This window comes from Penicillium cinerascens (assembly GCF_028974065.1).
Source record: "Penicillium cinerascens strain IBT 15544 chromosome Unknown contig_5_segment0_segment0, whole genome shotgun sequence".
Lineage (NCBI taxonomy): Eukaryota > Fungi > Ascomycota > Eurotiomycetes > Eurotiales > Aspergillaceae > Penicillium > Penicillium cinerascens.
The window spans coordinates 277297-297421 of NW_026695294.1; the positions used below are offsets into that span (position 1 = coordinate 277297).

A 20125-nucleotide genomic window follows, 5' to 3' on the forward strand; every position below is an offset into this window, starting at 1 on the left:
TTCTTAATGCAAACCTCACATTTTCAATATGATTCTAGGGGATTGTTCAAGTCTGGATGGTATGCAGCGACCCAAAGGGCCGGGCTGTCATTCTCTATGAATTCTATCATCAACAGTCGTAAAAAGGTCAGATAAGCCGCCTAATGCATGTCAAATTGCCACAATGAGCCCGTGTTTCATGCAAGATGTGCAACTGCACCCAAATTTCTGATCCAAATGTATGTGCTGGCTTAAAGCACGTTGCGGATGACGTCGTCAATGGCCTGTGCCACGTACTTGACGTTCTTTTCGCTCACTGGACGCAGTGTTAGCATTATATTTCCAAAATTACAGGGTGGAGCTGCTTACAGCCGCTGATGGAGGCACGGCCGGACTTGAGTAGGTAGATGTGGTACTTGTCCTTGAGAGCGTAGACTTGCTTGGGGGTAAGACCGGTGTAAGAGAACATGCCATTCTGTACAGGTCGATTAGCAAGTTGATTCATGGTGGATGACGACGCTAAGCTCACCTGCTCAATGATGTGTTCCCAGGTACCAGGAGTCTTGAGGCGAATCAACTCGTCATACAGAGCCTGGCGCATAGTCTTGATACGCGAACTCATAACCTGCAGGTCCTGGTGCCAGTCTGCGACCAACTCCTCGCTGTTCATAATCTTTTTAACGATGCTGCATCCAATGCGCGGGCCCATGGAGAACTCGCCACGGATCAAGTGGCAGAGGTTGTTGACGACAACGTCACGAATGGCAGTAGCATTGCGGTTAAGAACGTAGTGGTAGGCACCAACACGCTGGCCGTACAGGCCGAAGTTCTTGGAGAAACTCTGTGCCACGCACATCTCCATGTCGGGTTTGTTGTTGAAGAAGTAGCGAACCGCCCAGGCGTCCTCCTCGACGGATCCCGATGCGAAGCCCTGGTATGCCGAGTCGAAGAAGGGGAAGAGTTTCTTGCGCTCGCACAGGTCTGCGATGGCAATCCACTGCTCCTTGTTCGGGTCCAGGCCGGTGGGGTTATGTGCGCAGGCGTGCAGCAGAACCGCATCGCCCTCCTGTGCCTCGGACTCGAGGGTCGACATCATACCCTCGAAGTCGAAGGACCGGGTCGCGGCGTGGTAGTATGGGTATGTCTTGCGGGGCACGCCGGCCAGCTCCCAGATAGTCATGTGGTTCGCCCACGACGGGTTGGACAGCCAGACGGTAGGAGGCTTGTAGTGATGGGCCAGGAACACGGCACCCAGGTGGTTGGCACCAGTGCCGGCGACGGTCTGCACGGAGGCGACGCGGGCCTTGGCCGCCTCATCCTTACCCTCTCCCTCAAAGCCGAACATCAAGTCCCGTGCAATCTTCAGGAACGGAACGTCGCCCTCGATCGTTGTGTACTCGTGGCGCATAAGGTCATTGTCCTTCTCCAATTCCTTCTCGGCCTTCTGGACGACTGGCAGCGGCCACGGCTTGCCGTCATCTGTGCGGTAGACGCCAACACCGAGGCTGACTTTCTGGGGGTAGGTATCTGCGAAGTAGGCACCGTTCAAGGCGAAGATCTCGTCCGGCGGGACCGGGGCCACATTGAGACGAGTGGGGACAGAGGCCATGGTGAAGTGTATCGGAGCAATTGAGGATTCGAATCGTTCAGTCGCTTGCTTCGGGAAGCCAACGTGTTGGGAGAGAATTGCGAGTATAAGGTGACAAAATCGGAGTTGGTCGACGCTGAGTCAACCGATATCGCCGTTCTCTTTTTTTGCCCCTCGGGAAGTCCCACTTAGTGCCGGTTCCCCAGCTCTTTCACGCTTTCGACATGCCATCATGCTTTGGGTTGTCATAAGATCCAGCCTGCCGCCAATAACCTGGATGGATGAACTGGGTAGGGGACAAATCTGGAAGAGTTCGACAGATCTTGGCCCTGGGGCTAGTAAAGTTAGAAGATCAGCGTAGAACGTGATCAAATGGGAGCGAATTGACCCCTTCCGAGATCGGTAAATGGCCTTGCTTTATCTTTCTCTGACATATGTCATGAAATCTTTTCTATATGTTTTCTGTGCAAGATATAATGCAGAAAAATGAGTTTTAAGAAAGAGGGCTGATGCTCCGAGGCTGGGTAAATTTATGGTAGCGGATATATATAGATGACCGGGTCGTTGTCCCCACATCTCGCCATTGGCAAAGAAAACAAACAGAACACCCATGGACGATTGTAAAGACCAGTCGATGCTGACCGACTCTGCGGAGACTGACGTTGTATCGGCCTGAGGAGAAGTTGATAAAGGAAGGACAATAACCCCGCATGGCTTGTTCAACGTGAGGAGTAACCAATCAGTCATAAACATGGCCCTGCATACCCGAGATTCTTGACTCTTTCAAGTGTTCACTAACTTCGTATATCCAACTCAAAATGGCTCAGCAAAAGTGCTATCGTGGGGATCCTGCCCTGCACGAATTTCGTGCTCAGGAAATCCGACAACCTCTTCACAATACCATCCCGGAAGAGCTTCTGCCCCGGTTTGACCCTGTCTACGTCGAGTACTACAACAAGTACAATGTTGGACGCCTGCATACTCATGAAGTGCCGATAGAAGAGTATCGCAAGGACCCGGCAAAGTACACTATCTTCTATGGCAACGAACCAGGGCCCGATGTCTTCCGAATCACGGAACAGCAATGCCCCGTGGAGGGAGGAGAGATCACTATTCGCATCTTCGAGCCAGCACCCAAAATTGATGATCAGGGCCAGCCTGTGACGAGAGCGGCCTATATCAATTTCCACGGCGGTGGATGGGTTTTTGGAGGCCTCAATACTGACCATGATTATTGCAAAAGGCTCGTGTGCGCTCTCGATGGGGATGTGGTTGTTTTCGATGTCGATTATCGGCTGTCACCTGAACATCGGTTTCCTATTCCCGTGGATGATTGCTGGGCGGCTTTCAATTGGGTATGCACACTCGATGGACCTGATTTTGCAGCATCTGACCCGATCTATCTAGATCCACTCCCAGAAAGCCGATGAGTTCACACTCGATCCAGACCGATTCGCTGTTGGCGGTCCGTCTGCCGGAGGTCACCTCGCTGCTGTTCTCGGTCATCTGTGTCGAGACGCGCAGATACCTCTGCGCCTACAGATCCTGAGCGTGCCAGTGTGCGACTTGCACAGTGTCTTTACACCGGATGGTAAATTCGATCGTGAGAATTGTCCTTATGATTCATATCGAGAGATGGAGTTTACGCCGGCACTTCCTACGGCGCGGATGGCATACTTCCATCGACACTTCCTAGGGGTGCCTCGACCGGCGGCATCAGAAGATGTGAGTCTCAATGGTTGAATCTGGGGATGCCAAGCTGAATACATCAGGACTGGAGAATATCGCCGATGCTCGCCCCCAATTTTCAGGACTTGGCCCCTGCGCTGGTCTCAACGGCGGAGCTGGATCCTCTACGCGACGAAGGAGAAGTATATGCGGCCAAGCTCGAGGCTGCGGGAAATCGTGTCGAGTTGTATCGATATACGGGTACACCGCATACGTTCCCGTCACTTGAGGGGATCCTGGATAGTGGGCGTCTGTACAGGGAGAGGGTGATCGAAGCGTTGAAGCGCGAGTTGCTCCACGGATGAATGTATAGGAGCGGGTGACCGCACCGAACACATAATTACCAATAATACACGGGTTTGCGCTTGGACGGCCCGCGTCAGCGTGTCATGCCGATACCGGGAAGTTTCGGCTTTGCGAGTCGGAGTCGAGTTTCGTTTTTTGTTTTTTTTTAAGGGACAGTGTCTGCCTTTAACCCCTTGACCCATCGCGAGCGAAGCCAATTGGGCACTTACCTTCCATCTTCTGGGTAGCACAGCTTCACACATTGCAATCATGAACCCTGCTTCCTCCCGAGCCGCGGTGCGCTCTATGGCCACCTTAACACATGCGACCAGAGCTGCCAACCCCGCAGCCCGCAACCTTCTGTCGGTCGCTGCTCGCTCTCCGGCCGTTTCCCGAGCTCTTAGTTCCAATAGCCGTCAGTTCGGACAGTTTCCCCGCCTCCAGTTCCTGAACAACAACAAGAGAGCCTTCAGCACAACCGTCACCATGGTAGGAGAAGTCGCTGTTTGCGCCCGCAGTCCTCACTAATGCGCTACATGTCTAGTCTTCGGGTTCTCGTACTGAGAGCGATGCCTTTGGCGAGATCCAGGTAGGTGACGTCGTTGAAATCCCCGCGATATTCTCCGCAGAAACTAACTGAGGTCTTGTGTTTAGGTCCCTGGAGACAAGTACTGGGGTGCCCAGACCCAGCGGTAAGACACCCCGACGATATTATCTCGAACGCAATGGAATAGAGTGCGGGAAGACTAAGACGGTATTGGAAACAGCTCCCTGGGCAACTTCGACATCAACCAGCCCCAGGACCGCATGCCCGCCCCCGTGGTCAAGGCCTTCGGTATCCTCAAGGGTGCTGCCGCTACCGTCAACATGAAGTACGGCCTTGGTAAGTGGTAGATAGTGACATATTGGATCAGGTCGGGTTGTTAACGATACCCAGACCCCAAGATTGGTGAGGCCATCAAACAGGCCGCCGCTGAGGTCGCCGAGGGCAAGCTGCTGGACCACTTCCCTCTGGTTGTCTGGCAGACCGGCTCCGGTACCCAGTCCAACATGAACTCCAACGAAGTCATCTCCAACCGCGCCATTGAGATCATGGGTGGCACCATGGGTACCAAGAAGCCCGTCCACCCCAATGACCACGTCAACATGTCGGCCTCCTCCAACGACTCCTTCCCTACCGTCATGCACATTGCCGCCGTTGTTGAACTCGAGAACACCCTCCTGCCCTCCCTCAAGGCCCTGCGCAACGCTCTGCAGGAGAAGGTCGAGAAGTTCGAGCACCTGATCAAGATTGGCCGTACCCACTTGCAGGATGCCACTCCCCTCACTCTGGGCCAGGAGTTCTCCGGCTACGTCGCCCAGCTGGATCGCAACGTCGAGCGCGTTGAGGCCAGCCTCCCCCACCTTCGCTTCCTCGCTCAGGGTGGTACCGCCGTCGGTACCGGTCTGAACACCTTCAAGGGCTTCGACGAGGCCGTTGCCGCCGAGATCAGCAAGATGACCGGCACCGAGTTCAAGACCGCCCCCAACAAGTTTGAGGTCCTGGCCGCCCACGACTCCATCGTCGAGGCCTCCGGCTCCCTGAACACTCTCGCCGCCTCGCTGTTCAAGATCGCCCAGGATGTGCGCTACCTCGGCTCCGGCCCCCGCTGCGGTCTGGGCGAGCTGATCCTCCCCGAGAACGAGCCCGGCTCGTCCATCATGCCCGGCAAGGTTAACCCCACCCAGTGCGAGTCTCTCACCATGGTCTGCGCCCAGGTTATGGGTAACCACGTCGCCGCGACCATCGGCGGCATGAACGGCCAGTTCGAGCTGAACGTCTTCAAGCCCGTCATGATCCGCAACCTGCTCCACAGCGTGCGCATCCTGTCCGACGGCATGGACAGCTTCCGTCTCCACCTGGTGGACGGCCTGGAGGCCAATGAGTCGCGCATCAACTCCCTTCTTCACGAGAGGTATGTGTCTAGTTTCTCTCCCTTCCCCCCCTTGTTCAATGGCAAAACTCTAACCTGCTACATAGTCTGATGCTCGTGACCTGCCTGAACCCCGTTATTGGCTACGACATGGCCTCTAAGGTGGCCAAGAACGCCCACAAGAAGGGCATCACCCTGAAGGAGAGCGCTATGGAGCTCAAGGCTCTCAGCGAGGAGGACTTCGACAAGCACGTCCGTCCCGAGCTGATGCTGGCTCCCAAGGAGTTGAAATAAAGGGAACACCGATGTTGTCCTCCCTGTGCTACTATAGACAAGTCCCGATAGGGTCTGTATACTGAAGAAACTATTTTTGTATTTCTGTTGGAATCTTTTTGCGGATCTCGTAGCTCGTATAGCGGGGCTATTTTTGGCCACTTTATAAATAGCATCCCCGGTCGGCCTTATCGACGAGGCTTGTAGAGATCAGAGAGGCCGTTGTATACAATGGTTCATATTCTTTTTTAGAGAAAGGATCTGCTGCTCAAGAATTCACTAAAAGCCACCCCGACGCCCTTGCATGGAGGGCGCATAAATAGAAGCCGCAGAAATCAGGGGCGTCTCACGTTGCCGAACCGTGGACCGCACCTGTTGACGATCCTCCGATCGATTTTCTTCCTTCTCCTTTCTTTGATCCACTCCTTCGTCCATACTCAATTCAATCACAATTCTCCTTCTCGATACTTGTCGCCTCATCGATCTCCCTTGCGCTTGAACCCCGCGATTCGCCCGTCTCCTAATCAACAAGAAACCCGCTGCGATCTCAAATCTCTCCTCATCTCAACCCTCAACCTCCTCAAACCATCACGATTAAAACAATGGCTGCCCCCGATGTCTCAACAACCATCATCTCTGAACCTACCAAGCCTATCATGAACTCCACAGTGACCTCCATTGACCTCGAGGACGGCCCTCTCTTCCCCGCTTCTCTCATTCCCTCCGAAGTCATCACGATCTTGCCAACAGACTACACCATCCGCCCGATCCTGCGCTCGGACTTCCACCGCGGCTACCTCGACGTGTTGCGTGTGCTGACCACCGTCGGCGAGATCAGCGAGGAGGCATGGAACAAGCGCTTCGACTGGATCCGCTCCCGTAACGACGAGTACTACTTGCTTGTTGTGTGCGATGGCGAAGACCGTGTCGTTGGCACTGGCAGTCTACTTGTCGAGCGCAAGTTTATCCACTCGCTTGGTATGGTGGGACACATTGAGGATATTGCGGTTGAGAAGAACCAGCAGGGCAAGAAGTTGGGTCTGCGCATTATTCAGGCTCTGGATCATGTTGCTGCTCAGGTTGGTTGTTACAAGGTATGTTTGCCGTGTGCTATTTTTGATTCGTATGCGGGTGCTGATCTTTTGCAGAGCATTCTTGATTGCTCCGAGGCCAACGAGGGCTTCTATGTCAAGTGTGGTTTCAAGCGTGCCGGTTTGGAAATGGCTCACTACTACTGAGTCTGGTCTAGTATTATATCTGTTTTTTTTTGATTCGGTTGTTTGACCGGTCGGTCAGGCGTTCAGGATATTCGGGTGATCAGGGCATGTGTCTCTATGCAAAGCACAGCCATACATGTGGAAAAACCATAGATTTGCCTCTTTCATTGATCATGAAGCTCGAGCCCCATCTTTCGCGCTGCGCAAGGTGAAATTGGGGAGTTTCTTGGTGCTGGACAATCTCGGCAGTCATTCCTGCAATCGGCAGAGGCGCCTTGCCTCTCCTATTGTGGTTTGCCATGTTGACGACGATTACGAGGCATGGAGGATCTTGAGAGGGGCATTTTGGTTTATCAGACGTTAAAGTTTGTATCATAAGCGTTTCCTTTGATGTCTCAGACAGGGTTTGGTCTGGGAATCGATAATTCTAGAGCGCGACTTCGATGGTAGAAGCATAGACGCGAGGCGATTTAACAAATGCAAATATTCTGCCATACTTTTCAAGGTCATTACCAACACAGAATTCTATATTCAAGGCTTCTGCAAGGCCATTTTTGGAAGACATAGTTCAGACATTCAATTACGTTGTGTATGTCGCATATGGAAGGCCTATGGCAAACCCACGCGAAATCCATAGTCCACACGAGGAAAAGACAAGAATTCCGCTGAGAAATACTGAAAGGCTCATGGCAGTTGCCAGAGAGTTAGATGCCAAAGGCAGAAGAGATGGACAAAATCTTGCGTAGAGATATTTTGTTGATTCCTTTGTTCCCGATTTTTCTGCATCGCATTTAATTGCATAAAGTGTTTCAGAAACAAGGTAATGACCCGAGGCTGGTCCCCGTAAGTTCCATCATATCGCAACCGTCAAATGAACACCTCCATTTCCCAACCGAAATCAAATTTAGCGGGACTTGGCGGCGACCTTGGGGGCAGAGCCCTTAGCACCCTGCTTGGAGATGGGCTTAGCACCACCCTTGGCGGCGTTCTTGGCCTTCTCGGCCTTCTTCTTGGACTCGGCGGCGGCCTTCTTCTCCTTGGCATCCTTGATGGCCTGCTTGCGGGCGGCCTCGCGGGCCTCGGGGCGGACGGCACGGCGCTCCTTGATCTGCTCAAGGGAAGCACCGACGATGGCACGCTGGTGCTTCACAACACGGCGGGTACGCTTCTTGGCAACCTCCTGTATATGCCAAAACCTGGTTAGCAATCCGTCTCAAATGATATACGTCATTCCTCATGTGGCATCGTGATTCCTCCTCTTGCTCCGCATTTTCGAATATTCAAGTGTCGTTGTAGGCCATTCGAACTCGAAAAAGCGGCCTTGTAACCCCGCCACACAATCCATCAAAATACAAGGGGATAACGGGTGACCGACCTCAGAGATACCCTTGCGGTGCTGGCGACGGTAGAGGACAGTCCAAGCTATCCGGCGAGGGTTCTTGCGCTGGAGGAAGAGCGACTCGGACTTGCCATTCTGGAAGCGGAAGATCTTGCTGTCGCCACGGACGTACAGCTTACCCTATTGACACCAAAAAGACGAAGTTAGCACCCGAATGATTCAAAACAAAACGTTGCGTGCGCAAATATTCCAAGGAATCGTGGGATCAAGTCGAGAACGTAGGTGGTGGTGGGATCGCGATGTGGTGATGATGCCGTTGATTCCGCACAAATCCTCCTCTCGCAAACGTAAACCGACGGGGATAAAGAACGCACCTTGCCAGGGTAGATCTTCTGACCGCTGAAGGAGTCGTCGTAGGTACGCATCTTGACGGGGGATGCGCTGACGAGGTGTCGGTTGGCGTTTGGTGATGGTCGAAAATCGGGGATCGCGGTTGTCTCGCTGCTGGGGTCCAATTGTGGTGCGCCTCGCTAAAGTGCGACACGTGATCCCCTCTGCCCTTTGGAGACTATCACCACGTGATCCGCATCGGAGGGGCTTATCGGCGAACTAGTCCCTTTTAGGACATGTGACGTTTTACTTGGCCATGGACAGGCCAAGTCCATGATTTCTAAATATAAATTGACGATTTTGTATAGAGAAGGCTCTTTGTGATGGTTCGTGGCACCTTGCATATTTGAGTCTTTAATTTTGCTCTTGAAGCCCAATGCTGCACCGAAAGTGTCAAGTCGGACGCGAAAATATGGACGGGTCCCATTCGAGTACCGGAAGATCCTGGATTGGAATCTGTCGACCACTTTCCTTCAGATAATGGCCTTCATCCATGTATTTAATCTTATAAATTATCTATAGTCGAGACAATGTCATCGAATGCACCTACGAATGTCGGTACACATCGTAATGTTTGCACGGCCATGTTTCATCACCTTCGTCGCACTCTTAATTGTAGCCTGCACATACCAGCCGATAGCTTTAATAGCAGATTTGTAGTAGAGTATTCTATTACTTATCGCTATCCTCAATTGAGATTTGTGTTATTGTGACAGTCGAAGTTACCAAGTTCGTGATCGACCTTTGCGAAAATCTCAATGTATTTGATCTTGTATTCTACCCTCGAGAGCTCTGGATTATGGTGCCCGTGGCTGTTACCGCACGAATAGAAAGCTATATTGTACGTTTGGGTATCGCCATAATGTTTTCGATCACTGACTAACGTTGAGGATAGTGTTGCTCAGTTGAGTAGAACAGAGCTGCCGGCTCTCTATCATAGTAATATAATCACCACCTATAGAAGGTATCATACATCGGCTGGAACGCCTTTGACAGCCTACCTCACCTAAAATGTCAGCGACTTCGGGTTGGCCGACTGGGTGTGATAAGCATTCCTAGGTTGCTTCCAATTTCAAGGGTTCTTTGACTATGGTCTCAAAATTACTACATACTCTGAAACTTTCGTCTACTTTTAATCAAGTTCTGCCTTTTATCCGCGTTTCGGTATCTCGCGCCAACGCCAACGCAGTGACTTTCGCTTCGTTACTGAAAGAAGCCGCCTATTTGCTGTCTACTGGCCCTTTTGGACTATGCTTAGTGTTTGGTTGTTCATTGGATATTGAATGGTATAGTTTACCTGACTGGCAATAAAAGAAAATGTTTGAATCCACTGCAAGGTTTTATCGAGGTCGTTCATTGTCAAATTTCTCTAATTGTCTCAAACGAGTCTAGAAACAACTTTCATTCAACACATAGAAGTGGACCAGAGGCCGGCAACAACTATATAGCTTCAGACAATGCATTGGATTCTATGCAAAGCCATCTGAGTCTGACTGAGCCATCGCAATTCAAGAAATGAGATGAATGTAGGTGGTTTCACGCTTAAAAACACAGAAGCTCGCCTGCCCCAGGGCCACAGCGGATTGAATGCCCGCATCTTTCTCTCTTTTGTTCATGGTCGCATCACATTTGATCATGCTCAAGTCATAGCATGTGTCCTGGTCCACTCCTTTGCCGTCTGGATCGCCGCAGGCTCATCGTCCTTCCAGCGCTGAGCGACATCGTTGGCAAGAGGGTCATCAGGGTTCGGCGCTCCAAGCAGAGCCTGGATAGAAAGCAGGATGGTGCGAATCTGCAGAGCGGGGGACCAGTTGTCTAGTTCGATGTTAGACCAAGCAAATATCATAAAAGGCTGTTTGATCTTACTCTTCAGGACATCCAGGCAGATCCGGCCGAGGCGATCGATGTTGGGGTGATAAATCTTGGTCAGGAAGCGAATCTTGGGGGGTGTCATAGGATAATCATCGGGCAGGAACAGCTCAAGGCGGAATATTCCACCTAGATTGAAGAGTGTTGGTTATTTGAGATAAAATAGAGACTCTGACAACGTGCATACCCTCATATGGAGACTGAGCGGGGCCGTGAATCGAGACATCGAAATACCGCAGGTTATCTTCGTGGGGAACTGCGTTGATACCCGGGACCCTACGTGTCGCGAAAAATACTATTAGCAAGAGACTCAATTTAGTGACATGGATGATCCCTTACGGTTCCGCCATTAGGCGCTCCGTCTCTTTGATAATGCGCTTGGGCAAGGCCATGTTGACTGCTTATCGCCGTATAGAGCGTGGGTGGAAATGGGCGTCAGAGGGCTCGGAGATGGGTTGCAGGAATGACGAGCACCAGCGTCAATTCCAAAGACCTGTATAGCGAACGTGAAGGTAAATTCGAGCAGAGAAGACGGCAATGATCAACTTGCCGAGGGGTACTTGCATCGCGGGACTCTGCCGCCGTCCGTATACACACGTGATTCAATGCGCCCCATCTAACGAGCCACAGCCACAGCCACAGCCGTTGCTCCGCGTTATCGCAGCTCCCCCTCCGACACGCGACGAGCTAATGTTCTCCAAGGATCCCATCGCGGACAAGAATCACCATGGGCGCACTCGACGCGCATCAGCCCTCACATTGTGCATGAGCTCCTAACTTTGCAACTTCCGCCAAGGCCCTAATTGGCCTCTCTGGGCCATCAACGTCAAGATGTCGAGCTCCATGGGGCCTCGGCCGCTCACGTCGGCCTACGAAAGCCCAACGTTTGACGAGGACAGCTCTTTTCATGTGGAACAACCGGTCGGGTCTATGTCCATCTCCCCGTGTGGACGGGACGTGGTGCTGGCGTCAAAAGAGGGTCTCCATGTCATCGATTTGGATTCCCCATATTCTCCACCCCGGTACCTGCCTCACCATACGCCATGGGAGGTGGCAGATGTTCAGTGGTCGCCATTCGCGGCGCGCGACTACTGGGTTGTGAGCACATCCAACCAGAAAGCGCTCGTATGGAATCTGGCAATGAAGACATGGCAGAACTCTATCGAGTATGTGCTGCATGCCCACTCGCGCGCAATTACCGATATCAATTTTAACGCATTTCATCCCGATATCCTTGCCACCTGTGCCGTGGACAGTTTCGTGCACTGCTGGGATTTGCGCACTCCGTCACGGCCTGTGATTTCATTCTCGGACTGGTTCACCGGTGCGACCCAGGTCAAGTGGAATCGACAGGATCCTCACGTTGTCGCTAGTTCTCATGATCGGTTTTTGCGGATCTGGGATGATCGCATGGGCGCATACCCAATTCGGTCCATTGAAGCCCACGACACGAAGATCTATGGTGTCGATTGGAACCGCGTCCGACGAGGCGCCGTGGCTACCTGCTCACTCGATAAAACAATTAAATTCTGGGACTATACTTCTGATACGGAAGTTCCTGAGAAACTGATACGAACACCCTTTCCCGTGTGGCGAGCCAGAAATACACCCTTCGGATGGGGAGTGCTGGCCATGCCGCAGAGAGGGAACAGCGATCTACACCTTTATAGCCGAAGAGCAGGCGACGGCTCAAATCCCGATGAGGACCTGCCATTGGTTCACAGTTTCCCCGGCCATAAAGGCCAGGTGAAAGAGTTCCTTTGGAGAGCACGTGGAGGGGTGGAGGATGGAGTAGATCACCGAGAGTTCCAACTGGTGACATGGGGAACTGACAGAGAACTTCGTTTGCATCGTGTGGATCCACAAATTCTGGAAAGCGTTGGATACGAGAGGGGAAAGTCTTACATCTCTACTCGAACCGTGACTCGCCTGGGTGCGACCTATCGGAGCTTTAGAGATGTGAACTCCGAATTGGACCTGGAGGATCTTGATTCTGCTTCTTCAATGAACCGACATAACCCGAGCACTAATTACCCCGGAGGGCCAGGGATGAATGCTATTTCGGTTCCTCATGCCCGCGCCTGGACAAAGAGCGGTCATCACGATCATGGCGTGGGTATGCAGCCGCGGTCAAACCTGAGAGCCGATACGAATCCAATTTCCTGGATGAGAGGTGTGAAGATCTCGGGCTGGGATATCGAGACTCTGGGAGATGAGATCAGTCACGTTGGTGACAAGTTTACCAAGGTTGCTTTTGATTCAGTGGACGTGCGGCAGCGGAAAATTTCGATATCTCTGAACGGGCCATGGGGCGCAGAAGGTGCCTCGTTGTTCCTGAAAGTGGATATCAAGTTTCCCGTCAGCTATCCCAAGTCCGCCATTCCGACATTCGCATTCCAGAAAACAGCGGCCGTTACTGATGAACTGGCGGCGAGAGTCACGGCCGAACTTCGAACGATTGCTGAAACCTACATGTCCCGGAAACGAGGCTGTTTAGAAGGCGCCGTGCGCTATCTCCTGGGCGAGAGTACTCTGGAAGAGAGCATCGCATGGATTCTGGGCGAAACCGGCGACCACGTCAAGTCACCGGGCAACGGTGATCTCGAAGGCGAGTCAAGTGACGAGGATGAAGTTGGTATGACCCAGAGTCAAGAACTGGGAATGAGCTCTGAGCTTCTCCGACCGGTGAATGCCAATGTTATGGTGCCTGTAGCCAAAGGATGCGGTGCCCTGTGGGCAAACGACGGCCGTCTGGTGTGCTTTTTCCCGCCGAAGAAGGACAAGTCTACGGCGCTCTTCGACAACATCGGATTCAAAGAGATGAGTAGATTGTCGAGAAATGACAAGGTCTTTGAAGGCTTCGGGCGTCTGCAGACCAACTCCCCAGGTCCGCGCATGAACGGTACAATCACGAGCACAGATGACGGTGCCTCTGATTACTCCGATGACTCGTACTCCGAGACTTCCAGTTCTTCAGGGTCATCCGCCGATATTCTCTCCGGGCTGCCGGCTCGTTTCCAGCCACCGCAAACGTGGCGTAGTGCTGGCAGTATCGGAATCTATCGTCCCCGGTCTACGGATCATTCTCAGCGATCGACTGGCGGGGTTGCCATCGCTAGACCAGCCGATGTCGCTCGAAATGTGGTTTCTATTCACGACTTGAGTGACATACTACCGGTAAAGCGTGATCTCGCCAGCAAATATCGCATATGTGGGAAAGGAACTGATGTTTGTGCTCATAATGCTGCTGTCGCTCTCGATGCAGGGTGCTACGAGCTGGCTCAAATATGGGGCCTGATTAAGCTCATTCTACATGTTCGAAGGAAGCCTGGCTCTTCTCTTCAACCAGGGATGGGGCTGAAGCAATTGTCGAAAGATGATGGCACCAATTCGAGGCAAGTTCTTGGGGTCGGTCTCTACAGGGACGTAGCTGGCAGTATTCTCCGATGGGGAGATCATCCCCTCGGCAGCCACTGGCTTGTGCCTGCCCTCTTTGAGCACTTCGAGCGTATTGGCGACGTTCAGATGATTGCGATGCTCTCGTGCGTTCTCTTGGAAGCGAACCATGAGGGCCAGCCAGAGCAGCTGCGAGATAGTCGATCCGAACAACGAGCTTTCTCCGTGGAAGATTCGTCGATTGCTTCGACAGTTCAGAACAAGTCGCAATCACAGTCGCAATCACAGTCGCAATCACACCTTACAACGCCATCTTCGTCTATTCCAAGAGATCCTCAACTTATGCCTCATACCTCAGCGCGCTCGTCGAGCGAAATCTGGCGCGGTGACTCTACACCTCCGTATTCAACCGGAACAACACCACCGATAACAACTCGCCCGCGAGGTATTGCTGCCGATCGAAAAGCCAGAAGCCACAACGTTTCTATAGCGGCGTCCCCCGATCAGTCCCAACCGCGTAGCGGCGGATCTGGATTTGGGTCGGTGCTAGCATCCTCATTGTCTCGTTCATTTACCTTTGGCCCTTCATCTGCATCGCCACCAGCAAGTGCCTTGGCCAGGAAGAAAAGTAGCCCGGGTGAGAGCTCAAGTGTAGCAACAACGCAACGGGTATGGACTGCAAATCCTTCTTCCTCTGCGGTGCAACTCGATTCTTCGATTGCTAACAACAAGATCCAGGCTATTTCGGATACCGAGAGTGATCAACCCGCTAAGTCTAAAAAGTCCAGTTCGAGATTCAAGGTCACCTTTAAGAACAAGAGCGCATTTGATGGCGATGAAACGGCGCCGGACTCACTCCTCGACCGAAGTAAAGAATGGCTATGGCGGTCATATCGTGGCGCGTATGCCGACCTCTTATCTATCTGGGAGCTTCCAATACAGCAGAGCGAAGTCCTCAAGATTGGTGCTGTGGCCGACGATGCGGAAAGTATGCATACGAGTCAGTACTGGAGCAGTCACAGTCACAGCTCCAAGATGACCGCACTCCCAGAGCCGACACCCGGCGAAGCTGTGACCGGGCTTGAAGGCCTCGATTTCCAGCGTCACTGTGCCAATTGTGGCCATGCCTTTCAGCTGTCTATCTTTGCCTCAACCCCCGTGGCAACCGAATCTCCATCTAAACACCATAACCGGACCCCTTCGTTCCGCCGTTGTCCAAATTGCAAACCCCGACAACCACTACCTACTAAACTTCCTTGTGTCATTTGTGGTGAAGTAGTAAACGGAATGCTGGTGCCCTGTCTCAGCTGCGGCCATGTATGCTGCTTTGACTGTCACCGACGCTGGTTCCTCCGACTGGGCGATCAGTTCGACACGCCATTTGATGTGGCCGATGTAGCCGACGCCCTTCCAAGCTGCCCCAGCGGGTGCGGATGCAGCTGCTCCGAGTACGTTACCGCGGATGTACCCATGCCGGCATGGGAACCTCCATCTCCGAATATTAAGCATCAGAGCCCCGGCGCCCCTCACCGGACTCACTCGCACGAAAAACGCCACCGTCGGCGCCAATCCGAACCTATCCCCCCGGAGTCGAGCAGAGGCAGTCAGAGTGGAACAGGAGGCTCGACGACTCCCAAAACCGGAGTGGGCCAGAATGAAGACGACCTGGAATTGTGGCAGGTCTCATCGCCCTTTGCATCTCTTGCGCGGGGTATGGGCGGCGGCCTTAGTCAAGGTCTGCGCACGAAAGAAGAGCGCAGGAAGAATAGTCGCTCCGTGGCGCTCGCCGTGCCCAAGCGCAAATGATCTATCTTATCTGTTTGAATGGCCTTTCTACTTTATCTTGATATCCACCCTTTGTTTTTGTTCTACCGTGTTTTATATACTTGTTCGATACCATTTCGCAATGTGCAGCATCTATTTTATTCGATCTCCGATCTCCATACGGGTCCATAATATACTCCGCAATTCTAGCGGAACCCCGATGATCGTGTACAAACCTGCCAGTCGTCAAAGCCGCTTATGACGATCCCCCACCATTTTCAACGTCTCGGGGTCCGAGGCCTTGAGGAATCAAAGCACCGTTGGTGTGAGCATTGACCTCCGCGGCAACAATGCACCAGAAGCCCCGCCAATCACAACCCCGGGTACCTGGCACTAAGACAGTTAATGACATGCAAATAGAACTACATCCAAGATCTACACATATGCAAACTGTTTATCATGGCTTCATTATTGATTTATTCCTCTATGTCAGGTAAGAGCAAAATGGCGATCTAATATCTAATTCTGTCTGCAAGCAGTGCGTCACCGGTCTATACATTTCTTTCCAAGCTCGCTTACAGCTGCTTGAGAACGTTGTCGGCCGAGGAGAGGTCGAGGGAGTTCTTGGCGGCTTCCTTGGCAGCGTAGATGACCTTGCCGTGGTCGAGGATGATCACGTAGCGGTAGGTGCGGCCCTCCTCGTCAGCCCAGCCGATGGACTTGGAGAACTTGGCCTCGGGGTCGGAGAGGAACAGCTAAAAGAGAATTAGCGGGTAAATCAGATCATGGACGGGTGATTTGCACGTACAATGTCGTCGCCGGTGACACCGTTGGCCTTGCCCCAGGCGCTCATGACGTAGGCATCGTTGTAAGCCAGGACGGCGATCTGGTCAACACCCTTGGCGCGGAGCTCGGGGAGCTTAGCGATGTACTCGGGGACGTGGTTTGCGGAGCAGACGGGAGTGAAAGCACCTGCAGGGTGGTAGCGGTCAGCAGAAAATCTTGGGGTGAGAGAGTAAAAAAAAAAAACAGGCGGTGACGAACCGGGCAGAGCGAAGAGGACGACTTTCTTGTCAGCCCACTTCTGGGAGGCGTTGTAGTTGATGGGGATACCGCAGGAGGTGATGGCACCGGCCTCCTCAGACCAGGGGATGTAGCTGTGGGAGGCAATTGGGTTAGTTTATTGTTATCGACGGGAGGGGTCAACGTGGTGGGGGGAGAAGAAAAAACTTCACGTACGAGAAGGTCACGTCCTGGGGGAAGCTGTCGCCGGCCTTGAGAGACATGGTTACGATTTGAATATGAGAAATGTGTGAGAGAGAAAAGGTAGCAAAGTAGTTGAAGAAGTTAAAGAGGTTAAGAAATTGTAAGATAAGAAAAGATTGAGTTGTAGGGGTACGTGGCGGTTTTAAGCGGTCAGCAGCGCTTACACATATCGGCCCATCGGGATTTCCCATATGATGAAAGGGTGGGACAATGGGCCTTATCCATAAGGTGATCCGATGCAGAAAGATACCGAACCGCATGGATTAGCAAGATGGACCGCCCGAGAACTGCCCCGCTTATCAGTGCCTTTTCGGTATCGCCTTGGTGCCTGATGGTACCGGGATTGGTGCCTTGCTGCCTGGGTGCCTTGTTTTCTCCCCCATCGGGCGAATCAGATGACTTTGAAGGGGAGGACATTCATGCCTGGGGCTCGGGACTCTAATCCCGATGTATTCCCGACGTCGGTGACTCAAGTCTGGTTCTGGTTCGGGTTCGTGTTCTGGTTGAATAAGCATGGGTGACTAACCCTTTCCCGAGGATCAGTCAGTGCCGACAAGGAGACTGCGATGTGGGTGGCTTCTAGATATTTCAATAGACATCGTGAAAGATACCTTTCTCAGTAACTTCCTGGATGTCTTTCTTCGATGATTCAAACGATGACACCTTATCAGTTGTCGTATTCATGTAGTCCCAAAGCAGCAAAGGATGCGCTGCCATGGTCCCCAAGGTGGGAGCCACTTAGCAATACTGTTCGTCTTACTTTCACGAAAACCAAAACAGCGGCATCCATTCAAATCTTATTCCGTTCTCTGTCCTCGTGACATACATGATGCCTATACCGGGAGCATGGCCGATTGCCCTTCCGTTGGCTGGATGCCCCACGCCCGGATACCCTTCCGGGCCTTGATCTAGACGTCACGAATAACCTTTGGATTCTAGACCCTTATCGGGTTCAATTATACCCATGGAGGGGTATCACGAGTAACATAGTCTTTCGGACTCCCCGCAGTCTGATTTGCTCCACGGGAACCCAGTCGGACGGGGAGCCGACTGTGTACTATCAAGATACCGAGATCTGCTACCCTTGGTAGACACTGCGGGGAGCATAGATGAGCGGGGAAGGGCGATAACTAATCTGGCTGTTCTGATATAAGGGTGACCTCGGGAACAAGATGTTGCAAACCCATTGACTTGTCGAAGAATGACTCTCTGGCCTGCTGGAAAGCCCCCGGGGCCTCGCGTGAGTAATATACTCGTCGCACCATGGTGTATACTCTTTACACACACCCCGAAGGTGCCAAAGGAGCGGCGCTGCTCATCTACATCTACTATACAAGCCGCTGCACCGAAGACTTCTCATCGTGCTGCCTCGCTTCCACCACTTGCAGTTCTTCCTACCAAGGTTCTTCTCAGATCTCTTCTGGTTGCCACCATCTCTTCGAAGCCGCTCCTACTTAATTCGTCCTTTTGGGCAATGTCCATATTTTCCAAGCCGAACCGAGGCTTCCTGCTGAACGTGGACCGTAATCCCATCTTGCATGGTATCTTGAAAAAGACTTTCTATGAGCAGTTCTGTGCTGGAGAGAACGGGGGAGAGACCAAGGCTACCATTAAAGAGCTGAAGGATATGGGATTCCGCGGTGTCATTATGACATATGCCAAAGAAACTGTTTTTGACCACAGTACCAATATGGAACAGGGACTTGGTGTTGCAGCTCTGAAAAGTGAAAATAAAGGCCAGGAGTTGGATCCCAGTTTGGCTCGTTGTGCCAACATCGAAGCATGGCGGAAAGGAACAATGGAGACCGTCGAGCAATTAGAAGATGGGGACTACCTCGCTGTGAAGTATGATCTATCCCAGTTCTTTGTTTCTCTACGAAACTAACACGTCTCCAGGCTGACCGGAGCCGGTCCTACGGTCACCAAAGCCTTCTCCGCCGGAGAACTACCTCCGCAACAGATGCTAGATGCCCTGGATGAAATGTGCACCCGATGTAAAGAGCGCAAAGTCCGCATTCTCGTCGACGCCGAGTCCCAGCATTTCCAATGGGGCATCCACCGAGTTACCCTCAACCTGATGCGCCGGTACAACCGCGACGGATACGCCCTAGTCTACAATTCTTACCAAGCATATCTCAAAAGCACATTCGACACTTTATCCAAGCACCTCGCCGCTGCTCAGGAAGATGGCTTCACCCTCGGCCTCAAGCTTGTCCGTGGTGCATACATGGCCTCGGATAAGCGATCCCTGATCCACGACACCAAGACAGACACCGATAACGCATACAACACAATTGCCCAGGGCGCATTGAAGCAAACCATCGGCGAATTCGGTGTCTCCAAGCCATTCCCTTCTACAAACCTCTTCCTAGCCAGCCACAACAGAGAGAGCGTCATGGATGCCCACCAGCTCCATAAGCAGCGCCTAGCTGCCGGCTTGCCTACCGTGCCTGTTGGCTTTGCGCAACTACACGGAATGTCCGACGAAGTGAGCTTCTCGCTCTTGGCACTCAAAGGGAAAGACGGTACCCCCGAAGTCTACAAGTGTTCTACATGGGGCGGCATGGGTGAATGTCTAGCCTATCTGCTGCGGAGAGCGATTGAAAACCGGGATGCAGTGCTACGCACGAGTGATGAGTATAATGCGCTAAAGTCGGAGTTCAGGCGCAGAATTAGGGCGCTGTTTTCTCTTTCCGCTTAGAGATAGAGTTGGGTAACGTCGAATTTAACGAGATCAATACTAGTTTCAGATCATGCACCGTTTTGGCGCTAGTGTAGTCTGAGCGTAGATTTCAACGTATTAGGTGTTTGTGGGGAACGGGCGCACGTCTGGGGAGATCCAGCTGATCTACGGGAGGGTTCCCGAGTGGTGGTTTTATACTGGACTGGCTGGTTAAATTCTAATTACTTGTTTGTGGAGGATTACACTTCCTATTGTGGATAGCTGGTGCGCTTATGCAGATATTGTGAGATAAGGCATTTGCAATCAATCTCGAGTTTCCCTCCGGTTGGATGATGGGCAAAGGATCTGATCCCCGGGATCCTACACCACCTCGGGCTTTAAAGTATTTTAGTTTTCTGCAAGCCGTGGAAACGTTTCATTCACCTAGTAGACCCA

The 20125-nt window shown here is 52.4% G+C and overlaps 9 protein-coding genes across 9 annotated transcripts; 5 read left to right on the forward strand and 4 right to left on the reverse strand.

Annotated features, from left to right (window-relative positions):
- Positions 1 to 230: 230 nt before the first annotated feature.
- Positions 231 to 1588, reverse strand: N7498_004576 (putative aspartate transaminase; the record flags this gene model as incomplete). Its single annotated transcript, XM_058451638.1, has 3 exons — positions 231 to 295; positions 349 to 454; positions 509 to 1588. The coding sequence occupies 3 exons, from the start codon at positions 1586 to 1588 to the stop codon at positions 231 to 233; spliced, it is 1251 nt and encodes a 416-aa protein (XP_058308176.1).
- Positions 1589 to 2385: 797 nt separating this feature from the next.
- Positions 2386 to 3600, forward strand: N7498_004577 (alpha/beta hydrolase; the record flags this gene model as incomplete). Its single annotated transcript, XM_058451639.1, has 3 exons — positions 2386 to 2922; positions 2975 to 3292; positions 3340 to 3600. The coding sequence occupies 3 exons, from the start codon at positions 2386 to 2388 to the stop codon at positions 3598 to 3600; spliced, it is 1116 nt and encodes a 371-aa protein (XP_058308177.1).
- Positions 3601 to 3850: 250 nt separating this feature from the next.
- On the forward strand, positions 3851 to 5787 carry N7498_004578 (class II fumarate hydratase; the record flags this gene model as incomplete). The annotated part of the gene is made up of 6 exons (XM_058451640.1): positions 3851 to 4069; positions 4125 to 4169; positions 4235 to 4272; positions 4348 to 4463; positions 4518 to 5535; positions 5601 to 5787. The coding sequence occupies 6 exons, from the start codon at positions 3851 to 3853 to the stop codon at positions 5785 to 5787; spliced, it is 1623 nt and encodes a 540-aa protein (XP_058308178.1).
- Positions 5788 to 6368: 581 nt separating this feature from the next.
- gup1 (glucosamine 6-phosphate N-acetyltransferase) lies at positions 6369 to 7004 on the forward strand (the record flags this gene model as incomplete). The annotated part of the gene is made up of 2 exons (XM_058451641.1): positions 6369 to 6860; positions 6915 to 7004. 2 exons carry the CDS (start codon positions 6369 to 6371, stop codon positions 7002 to 7004), a joined length of 582 nt encoding a protein of 193 aa, XP_058308179.1.
- Positions 7005 to 7656: 652 nt separating this feature from the next.
- Positions 7657 to 8852, reverse strand: N7498_004580 (60S ribosomal eL24 domain-containing protein; the record flags this gene model as incomplete). The annotated part of the gene is made up of 3 exons (XM_058451642.1): positions 7657 to 8163; positions 8359 to 8502; positions 8697 to 8852. Coding segments are annotated over 3 exons (576 nt in total), but the record flags the coding sequence as incomplete, so codon positions are not given.
- A 1499-nt stretch (positions 8853 to 10351) lies between these two features.
- N7498_004581 (E2 ubiquitin-conjugating protein UBC13) lies at positions 10352 to 10973 on the reverse strand (the record flags this gene model as incomplete). Its single annotated transcript, XM_058451643.1, has 4 exons — positions 10352 to 10527; positions 10579 to 10710; positions 10769 to 10857; positions 10921 to 10973. The coding sequence occupies 4 exons, from the start codon at positions 10971 to 10973 to the stop codon at positions 10352 to 10354; spliced, it is 450 nt and encodes a 149-aa protein (XP_058308181.1).
- Positions 10974 to 11412: 439 nt separating this feature from the next.
- Positions 11413 to 15783, forward strand: N7498_004582 (Mtc5p; the record flags this gene model as incomplete). Its single annotated transcript, XM_058451644.1, has 1 exon — positions 11413 to 15783. One exon carries the CDS (start codon positions 11413 to 11415, stop codon positions 15781 to 15783), a length of 4371 nt encoding a protein of 1456 aa, XP_058308182.1.
- A 533-nt stretch (positions 15784 to 16316) lies between these two features.
- Positions 16317 to 17027, reverse strand: N7498_004583 (peroxiredoxin family protein; the record flags this gene model as incomplete). Its single annotated transcript, XM_058451645.1, has 4 exons — positions 16317 to 16496; positions 16550 to 16713; positions 16786 to 16898; positions 16981 to 17027. 4 exons carry the CDS (start codon positions 17025 to 17027, stop codon positions 16317 to 16319), a joined length of 504 nt encoding a protein of 167 aa, XP_058308183.1.
- A 1454-nt stretch (positions 17028 to 18481) lies between these two features.
- N7498_004584 (proline dehydrogenase family protein) lies at positions 18482 to 19708 on the forward strand (the record flags this gene model as incomplete). The annotated part of the gene is made up of 2 exons (XM_058451646.1): positions 18482 to 18852; positions 18904 to 19708. The coding sequence occupies 2 exons, from the start codon at positions 18482 to 18484 to the stop codon at positions 19706 to 19708; spliced, it is 1176 nt and encodes a 391-aa protein (XP_058308184.1).
- Between the last annotated feature and the right edge of the window lie 417 nt (positions 19709 to 20125).